Source organism: Arvicola amphibius, chromosome 8 (assembly GCF_903992535.2).
Source record: "Arvicola amphibius chromosome 8, mArvAmp1.2, whole genome shotgun sequence".
Taxonomy (NCBI): domain Eukaryota; kingdom Metazoa; phylum Chordata; class Mammalia; order Rodentia; family Cricetidae; genus Arvicola; species Arvicola amphibius.
In genome coordinates, this window is record NC_052054.1 from 65,921,036 (window position 1) to 65,930,877 (window position 9,842).

General features: G+C 39.2%; 1 protein-coding gene across 4 annotated transcripts; it reads left to right on the forward strand.

The window, feature by feature from the left end:
- Positions 1-3,590: 3,590 nt before the first annotated feature.
- Positions 3,591-9,842, forward strand: LOC119821564 (leukocyte immunoglobulin-like receptor subfamily B member 4). Of its 4 annotated transcripts, XM_038340660.1 has the most exons (6): positions 3,591-3,704; positions 3,847-3,882; positions 4,087-4,371; positions 4,512-4,814; positions 5,911-5,946; positions 6,406-6,797. In XM_038340660.1, exons 1-6 carry the CDS (start codon positions 3,671-3,673, stop codon positions 6,549-6,551), a joined length of 840 nt encoding a protein of 279 aa, XP_038196588.1. In that variant the 5' UTR covers positions 3,591-3,670; the 3' UTR covers positions 6,552-6,797. The 4 variants fall into 4 exon arrangements, with proteins under 4 accessions (XP_038196588.1, XP_038196590.1, XP_038196591.1 ...); XM_038340662.1 differs by lacking the exons at positions 5,911-5,946; positions 6,406-6,797 and adding an exon at positions 9,166-9,842; XM_038340663.1 differs by lacking the exons at positions 5,911-5,946; positions 6,406-6,797 and adding an exon at positions 8,512-8,556.

The following is a 9,842-nucleotide window of genomic DNA, read 5'->3' on the forward strand; positions in this document are numbered from 1 at the left end:
CACAGTCTGTGTTTCAGCTCTGAAAGTAGATATTCTCCTAGTCCTTTTATGAAGAATGAAAAAGAGAATATCAGAACTTAGTGTCCATACTTGATGCCTGGACTACACACAAAGTAGCTGGGCATATGGGAGATGTAAGTCAGTAGATTAAGCACAACATAATGTCTAAGGGTTGCTTCTGGGCTTTATGGTTTTTTTGGTACATTCATTATCTGTTCTTGACCATTTAAATTATTTATACCTTTGATTTGCTTCATTTTGCAATGTAACAAATGTTTTAATCTTTTATGGGATAGAAAGTATATTACAGATGCATGAAGTGTAATAATTCAATATCATGAATATATCTCAACACATATATGTCCATTGATGTGTGGACACTTAAAAGCTGTTCTGGTGTTATTGTGCAGTATGTGTTTCAGGTTTTGCAATAGATTTCAGAAGTATATTCTTCCTGTTGAGTCATACTTACAGTTTCTGGGCAACTTCTCCATATTTTGTCAACAAACATGAGCCACAGCACTGGTATCTGTTCTTCATCTTGTGTTCCTTAAGTTTTTGGTGTCTTTAGGTTGCACACAAATGTTTTTCTTTTCTGCATTAGTCTTACTTAACTTTGGAAGGTAGCTGAACAAACAAGTCAGAGTAACACATGACCAGTTTATCTGTGGAAACAATCGTATGTGTAGAGGAAAGGCATGAAACTTAGAGGAAGGGCCAGAAGTAGAGACAGTTGTATATGACATAGTAAGAAATATATATGAATTTTCTTAAAGGTAAAGTAAATAGGCAAGTATCATTGAAGTGGTTCCTTCCCTGGTATGTTATCTGTTTCCATAAAATCTGCAAACAAAATTCCAGAAACCAGTTTTAGGAATATTGATTTATTCTTATATAAACTTTGTTTGATTTACTTGAGGCTTTGCCATTTTTATGTCAAAAGGTTCAGTTTTAATCTGTGTTTTGTTGTCATTGGTTCCTTATTATTTTTCTTATTTTCACATACTATTATTTTTTCTTAGGATTTGTTAGCCTCATGCACTATTACATTACATACATACAAATATAAAAAGTTCATAGTTGGCCATGAACAAAAATGTTATCATGTGTCATTAATAAATTTACAGAAATATAAAACCATTCTTTAGTAATATTTATCCTCTTAATTATATTTCTTAATGCCAATTTCACGATTATATAATTATTCTTTCAGATCTTTGTGCAGGAAAATGAGGTATGTTGCCCAGAAAATGTAAAGAAAGACATGAAATTAATAATTACATTTATTTTGTTTTCAATTTACATGAATTGTACTCACTGATGTCACGTAAATCATATTTTCCTTCTCTATACATAAAACAAAAAAATTGGGCCAAAGGAGAAGCAACTTTGTGAGGACTGAGGATGTCTTGGTGACATGGAGTCCTTAGAGAGTTTTCATGATGAGATTGAACATAACTTCTGTATTAAAGTGCATAGATTAATATTGCAGAAGATTTCAGTTCAGTTATAATCATCTTGTCTGTCTTTAATGTCAGTTTAAGGGTATCAAACATTTCTGACATCTTAGAGCATCTTTACCCACAGAACACACACAAGGACACACACACAAACACACACACAGATGAACAAAAGAGTGTGTGTGTGTGTGTGTGAAAAAGATAAATCTTTAAAAAGATGTATAAACTCAGGAATGTGTTCTTAAGTATGTATTATGACCTAGAAATGGAACATAGAAGGTAATTAAAGATTACCTATTTCAAATACAGCTTGATTGTCCAATCCAAATGCTTATAGACACAAAACTTGTTTTCCAAGAAGATGTTAGTTATAAGAATAATTCTCAACCAGACTTATGACTTAAATCAGAACAAATGAAAATTCTAATGATCAAGAAATGTAATAGTAATGGAGATTGGCTTGGAAAATTTCAGGAGGCATGGAAAGAAGAGAGACTGGGACAGAGGTCTGATTGCCAAAATATACAAAGAACTCAAAAAAAAATGACAAAGAACAAATAATCCAATAAAAAATTAGAGTATAGACCTAAAAAGAGAACTCTCAACAGAGGAATCTAAAATGGCTGAAAGACACTTAAGGAAACTTTCAACATCCATAGTCATCAGAGAACTGCAAATCAAAACAACTCTGAGACGCCATTTTATACCTGTAAGAATGGCCAAGATCAAAAACACTGATGACAACTTATTCTGTAGAGGTTGTGGGGTAAAGGGAACACTTCTGCATTGCTGGTAGGAGTGCAAGCTTGTATAGCCCCTTTGGATGTCAGTGTGACAATTTCTCAGAATATTAGGAGACAACCTTCATTAAGACCCAGGAATACCACTTTTGGATATATATCTAAAAAAGGCTCAACTGTGGCACAAGGACATGTGCTCAACTATGTTCATAGCAGCATTGTTTGTTGTAGCCAGAACCTGGAAACAACCTAATTGCTCCTCAACCAAAGAATGGATAAGGAAAATGTGGTACATTTACCCAATGGAATACTACACAGCACAAAAAAATGACATCTTGAATTTTGCAGGAAAAATGGATAAAGCTAGAAAACATCATTTTGAGTGAGGTAACCCAGACATGTTCTCGCTCATGAGTGTTTTTTAAGCATAGAGCAAAGAAAACCAGCGCACACATCACAATCTCTGAGAACTTAGACAATAATGAGGACCCTCAGAGAGACATACATAGAACTAATCTACATGGGAAGTAGAAAAAGACAAGATCTCCTAAGTAAATTGGGAGCATGGGGACATTGGGAGGGGGTTTAAGGGGAGGGGAGAGACAGGTAGGGGAGTAGAGAAAAATGTAGAGTACAATAAAAATAAATTTAAAAAGAAGAAAAGTCACCAAAGTTGAAATGGGAAATAAAATATTCCTCTTCCAAGCATAATAATAGAACCAAAGTGTCTAAATCTTATGCCAAGAATTAGAACTTATTACCTCTGGTGCCAGAGAGTACTTAAGTATCTAAGAGGAGGACTTAAGCCTCAGCACAATAGTAACATCTTGATAATACAAACAAGTGGGCAAAAGAGTCAGTCTCACAGAAACAAATAAGAAGAAATAGAATTGGAAAATGCTTGTCCTTGGCTGCAGTAAATCAGAACATTGTGATGAAAGATGTGAAAGTCCATATGAGCTGAGGGAGGAAAGAGAGCAGAGTCTGCGCCTAACTCTACATTAAGGAATATTTGACTTGAGGTTATGGAGCCACCTTGAGTTTATGGCCTCACATTGCAATATCATAAATGAGTTTTTTCTTAGATCACTGTACTGAGTTTGACCAACATCACTTTTGAACATTTGGGGTCTGAAATTGTTTCTCTTTGCAATTGTCTCTCTTTGTAAAATGACATTCTGTGACATGTGGATGTTCATTCTCTGTCTTAGAAAACACACAGGACAGGGGGAAATCTGTGAAGAATAGAGAAAAACTCAGTTTTCTGAAAAAGACTTTTCAGAGACCTGGGTATTTGACCAAACGCCTGCACTGGGGTAACAGAGAAGTTCCCCTTTTGGTGATAGTAATGATGTGGCAAACACATGACAGGAAACATCTGTCCTCAGAATGAAAATAGCTGTCTGATGGTTCTACAGAACCTGACCAGACAGCCCAGGAACACAAGCAAGAAATATAACAAGACTCACCATGACCCCAATTCTCAGAATGCTGTTGTGCCTTGGTGAGATATGAGGAGGGAGAGTAGACACTCAAGTCTGTAAGGAACCCTACTTCAAAGCCAAATCTATTTTCATATGGAGAGACAAGGGGATTCAGCCCAACTCTCAGATTAAATAGAACACTCAAAGAGAATTTTCTTCCAGGTCTGAGTATGGGACACAAGACTGCAGTGCTGGCAGGTGAGTTTGTTCATCCATTCCTAGATTTTATTCCTCACTCTGAGGACCAGAAATTACTTTATCTGCCATCTGGGTCAACTCTTTGTAATGTGCTTAAAGAAAAGAGTATGTGGATAATGCTGTAATTTCTGTGAATGTTCTCTATTAAGACCTGGGGTCTGAGCAGGAGAACATACTAGGACCCAGCCTTTGATTTTCTTGCAGGAATCCTCCAAAAACCCACCATCTGGGCTGAGCCTGGCCTTGTGATTGCTCAACATATGCCTGTGATTATTTGGTGTCAGGGGTCCTGGGAGGCCCAGGAGTACTATATGCATAAAGAGGGGAGCATAGATCCTTGGGACAGACAGTTTCCTCTGGAACAGAAGAACAAGGCTAAGTTCCACATTGAAAAAATGTCAAAGGCCTTTGCAGGGATATACAAGTGTTACTATAAGAGTCCTGCTGGCTTGTCAGAGCACAGTGACACCCTTGTGCTGGTACTAACAGGTGAGTGGAGACTAAGGGGTGCCAACAAATCTCTCCCCTCAGGAGTTCTACTCTCCAGGGGAACCTCTCAGAGTCCAAACAGTCCTGCAGGGCAATGTAGGTAGCTTGAATTCATTTCACACAATGCCCTTGTATTCTAGGAGCCTATGATAAACCAAGCCTGTATGTCTGGCCCAGCCCTGCTGTAACTTCAGGAGAGTGCATAACCATGCAGTGTATCTCATCACTGGGATTTGACAGATTCATTCTGATCCAGGAAGGAAAACATAACCTCTCATTTACCCTGGACTCACAGCAACTAACCGAGATGCTATTTCAGGCTCATTTTGTTCTGGGCTCTGTGACTGCTAACTACAATGGGACATTCAAATGCTATGGCTGTTTTATGAATAATACTCAGATGTGGTCAACATCAAGTAATCCCCTTGATATTCAAGTCTCAGGTAAGGACCCTAACCCAGCCTTTTTTTTTTTAAGGTAAATGGTAACTCAGACATCTTCTCTAAGAAGGGCTCTGGCCTAGAATAAGAGTCAGAAAACCCAAAGTAAGAAAAATATTAAGTCCAAAAGTCTTTCACCTCTCATAGAAAAAAATTAGCATCCCCTGATGCAGGTGCTCCCCTCCATGGCTCATTGGAATTTAGAAAATTCAGGAGGGTTAAGGGGAACACATTTGATAAAGTGACAAGGCATTGTCTCTGTACTAGTTATGCTTCTGTTTTCATGACAGAACACCATATTCTGAAGGAACTTGTGAAGGATAGGGTTTATTCCATCTTGAAGCTTACAGGCAGGCACTCAAGACAAGGAAAGAGAGATCTGGTCAGTCATCGTCAACTTAGACCATGAAATCCAATATGGGCTGCCTATGCATGCTTCAGCAATTCCATGGCATAAATTTTATTCCTTTTTTACTCAAGACAGGAACTGAAATAGAGGCCATAGAAGAGCCCTGCTTACAGGCTTACCCTTGAGTGGCTTGTTCAACCTGTTTTCTTATACCATCTAGGTCCAACTACCCAAAGTTAGAACCACACACAATGGACTGAGCCCTCTCATATCAATTACCAATCAATCAGAAAAATTCCCCAACAGACTTGCTGACTGGCTGATATGATGAAGGCATTTTTTCCATTAAAGTGTGTCTTCCCTGATGACTCTAGCTTGTATCAAGTTAGCAAAACCTAACGAGAAAAGTATGGAATGGTTCTTCACTCTCCTCTTAACTTCATTTCCTAGAAGTTATTGATCCAGTATCACAGAAACACCTTGTCCCAAAAAGTCCATGGTAAACACAGTGTACTTACCTAATCAAGAAATTCTGAATCCTTCAGACTCTCAATTATCCCTTTATATTCAGTTATAAAGTTAGCCATGTCTGGGTAGGGTTAAACTGTGATCTTGATGGATATCCAAGAACACAGAGGCACAAAGTTTAATCTGCAAGAGGGTGATAGTCAGAAGTGCTTAAGGTTAAAATTGAGATAGAAACTGACAGCCATAATCAAGGGCTGGGAACTCTCCATGCAATACTTTCAGGACCCAAGGAGCAGTTTCCCAACCCCACTGAAAATGGTAAGCGAAGGATTTCCTAGGAAGTGGGTACAACATTATGTGAGATCATTATGAGTTGGTAAAACCTCTGCTGAAATTGGGAAACTTGGGAAAGTGGACTTAACCCCCACTTAGAAGCAGTAGAAAACATTTTTACTTGATTTGCAGGATAAGATGCCATAAGAATAACATGTATTTATGAAAAATAAGAATTAGTCAAAGCACAAGGAGCCAAGAGAAATGCCTCAACTCTCTTTAGCACTTTATCTAATATACCCAAATTATTTGCTTCTCTGTGGAAGCTCAGGCCACTAGAAGATGAAAAAGAGTGAACATGTAAGAATCAGGTGAGATGGAGAACTCTAGATTAGAGATAGACACAAAGGTTGTAGTTCTTTCAAGGAGATGGGACACTGAGTGCATAATCATTTATTCTGAGAAGTTTTGGTGTGACCTGACTTCTTTGACCTCTTTCTGCAGAACCCTCAGCATCACAGCACGAAGGTCACACAATTGCAAACCTCATCCAGATGGTTGTGGCTGCCTTGGCTCTAGTGACTCTAGTGATTCTTCTGTTAGAAGCTTGGCACAGCAAGAGAGTTGAAAAACATGTAACCAGGAGATAAATTAAAACATCCATTAGGTTGTGCAGACTATAGGAAATAAATCTTGTTTCCCATACAAGAAAGTAATTATTGTAAAGAAAGCTGGATGTACATTAAGCTATCATACTCTTAGATGGTCCAGAAAACAAATGTGTGGTATAGGAGTTCCTTCTGTTTGTGTGTTTCTTTCATTGGTTAATGAAGAAAGAAACTGCATTGGCCTAGTGGATAGGGCAGAACTTAGGTAGGTGGGGAAGACAGAACTGAATGCTGGAAGGAAGAAAGGCAGAGGAAGAGAGATACCATGGAGCCATCAGGAACAGACATGTTGAATCTTTCCCAGTAAGCCACTGCCACGTGGTGATACACAGATTATTTGAAATGGGTTAAACTGAGATGGAAGAGTTAGCCAATAAAAAGTTAGAGCTAATGGGAAAGAAGTGTTTTAATTAATACAGTTTCTGTGTGGTTATTTCAGGGCTAAGCTAGCTAGGTGGCTAGGATAAATAAGCAGACCCTCCACCAATAAATGTGTTCTGGATATAGGAAATTCTGGGGCATGTTTTCAAGACCACGTTGGCTGCTCTTTGTACTCCTTTCTCCACAACTCATCATGGACATTTGTTTACTTCTTCCTCTTCTTTTTTTTCCAGTTTATTTATTTTTTATTAAAAATTGCCATCTCCTCCCCTCCTCTTCCCCCTCCCCTCCCCTCCCCTCCACCCACACCCCTACTCCCTCCCTCTTGAGGCCAAACAGCCATCAGGGTTCTCTACACTATGTTGAGACCAAGGTACTCCCAACTCCCCCCAGGTCCAGGAAGGTGAGCAACCAAACTGACAAGGCTCACACAGAGCCCGTCCATGTCGTGGAGAACAAGCCCATCGCCATTGTCCTTGGCTCCTCGGTCAGCCTCCACCATCAGCCACCCTCAGAGAGTCCGATTTGGTTGCATGTTCCATCAGTCCCATTCCAAGTGGACTTGGTCATCTCCCATTAGTTCTGTCCTGCCGTCTCAGTGGGTGAACGCGTCCCTCATGGTTCTGACTTTCTCATGATCTCTCTCCACCCGCTCCTCATCAGAACTTTGGGAGCTCAGTCCGGTGTTCCAATGTGGGGCTCTGTCTCTATCTCCATCCATCGCCAGGTGAAGGTTAAGGCTCACAGTGAGCCCGTCCATGCTGTAGAGTTCACATTCATTGCCGTTGTCCTTGGTTTCTCAGTCCTCCTCCACCGTCAGCCACATTCAGAGAGCCCAGTTTGGTCCCCTGTTCCATCAGTTCCAAAAAGCATCTGTTCAACTATGTTTATAGCAGCATTATTTGTAATAGCCAGAACCTGGAAACAACCTAGATGCCTTTCAGTGGAAGAATGGTTGAAGAAAGTGTGGAATATATACATGCTAGAATACTACTCAGCGGTAAAAAACAATGACATCTTGAATTTTGCATGCAAATGGAGGGAAATAGAAAACACCATCCTGAGTGAGGTAACCCAGGCCCAAAAAGATGAACATGGGATGTACTCACTCATAATTGGGTTCTAGCCATAAATAAAGGACATCGAGCCTATAATTCGTAAAAATCCTAGAGAAGCTATATAAGAAGGTGAACCCAAAGAAAAACATATAGTTATCCTCCTGGATACTGGAAGTAGACAAGATTGCCGGACAAAAAATGGGAACATAGGGGTGGGGTGGGATGGGGGGAGGGGGGAGGGGGCGAGAAAAGTGTGAAGTGGAAGATGGGAAGAGCTTGGGGAAATAGGATGGTTGGGATATAGGAAGGGTGGATATCCGAACAAGAAATTATATATCTTACTTAAGGGAGCCATTCTAGGGTTGGCAGAGGCTTGACTCTAGAGGGGTTCCCAGGTGTCCAGGAAGATGCCCCCAGCTAGGTCCTTGGGCAGCTGAGGAGAGGGTGCCAGAAATGTCCAGATCCTATTGCCATACTCATGAATATCTTGCATATCACCATAGAACCTTCACCTGGCATTGGATGGAGAAAATGACAGAGCCCCACATAGGAGCACCGGACTGAGCTCCCAAGGTCCGGATGAGGAGCAATAGGAGGGAGATCATGAGCAAGGAAGTCAGGACCGTGAGGAGTGCGTTTACCCATTGAGACGGTGGGACAGATCTAACGGGAGACCACCAAGTCCTCTTCTTATCTTATTTCCATACCTCATGTATGTGTTGGGCCCAACTTTCCTTCTCTTTCAAATAACCTTTTCCTTTACATAGACAGATCAATGTTGTTCACAATGAGCATTTACCTTTACCACTGAGAAAAGAGAACATAAGTCAACTGTTCTACATCTGGCCTTTGCTAATTGCCTTATCTACTCAACTCACAGTCACTATCATAACTCCAAGATAAGGTCACATGTGTGAACAACAGGAGTTACATAAAGTTGATATTTTTCTTGTAATTTGATATCTCACTATTGATTGAAGTTTAACACAAAGGAATTGTTTGGTATATGGCCTTAATGTACCAGGATGCAGTCATTAATTATGAATATTAACTTTTCCCCTACAGTTAAAAACATGGTTTCTTTTAAAAGAATATTTTGTTAATTATTTGAGAATCTCATACAGTATATTTTGATTATATTCATATGTTCTCCCCAGCTCCTCAACATTTGGCCCTCACTAGCATTCATTCAGAGATAACTTCTGAGAAGATAATCAATTTGTCTGAAATGACAGCTCTATTCCTTTGTTGACATTTGTTTACTCTAGTCTTTAACAACCTCTCTTTTTCTTTTTTCAAATTAAGCACACATTGTATTTTCTTTAGTTCTCTGATTGTGTTAGCTAAAATATCAAGTGCTGTACTTAACATGATGAACAGAAGGGACACACCGCATTCTAACTCATCATCAGGGGACTTTTCTGACTTTGTCAATTAAATATGTTGCCTAAAATTTATTCAAATATTACCTCATTAAAAAGATGATATTCTACATTCTATGAGAATTTGGAAGAAATGGCAATATCATAATTAAAAATACTGCTTCTTCCATGATCTTTGCATTTGCTGCTCTCTACAATAATGTGATCTATGACACTGATGGTTTTTCAAATGTTGAACAAATGTCAGAATACCTTTCTATATATTCATTGTGTTGAATTCTGTTTACATATCACTGAATACTTTTTTATTACATATTGATCATGTATCATTGGGTTCTAGGAAAAGACAATATTAAAATTCACTATGAGACAATGTTTTCATACTGCACATGTCATAGGAAAAACAGCATGGCCACAGTTTTAGTACAGAACTTATGGAACCACCTCCACAT

Bases quoted from the DNA above. Each gene is read 5' to 3' on its own strand.
- LOC119821564 (XM_038340660.1), top strand. From the start codon at position 3,671: ATGACCCCAATTCTCAGAATGCTGTTGTGCCTTG. The intron at 3,883-4,086 runs GTGAGTTTGTTC...ATTTTCTTGCAG, and splicing joins CAAGACTGCAGTGCTGGCAG to GAATCCTCCAAAAACCCACC. The intron at 5,947-6,405 runs GTAAGCGAAGGA...CTCTTTCTGCAG, and splicing joins TCCCAACCCCACTGAAAATG to AACCCTCAGCATCACAGCAC.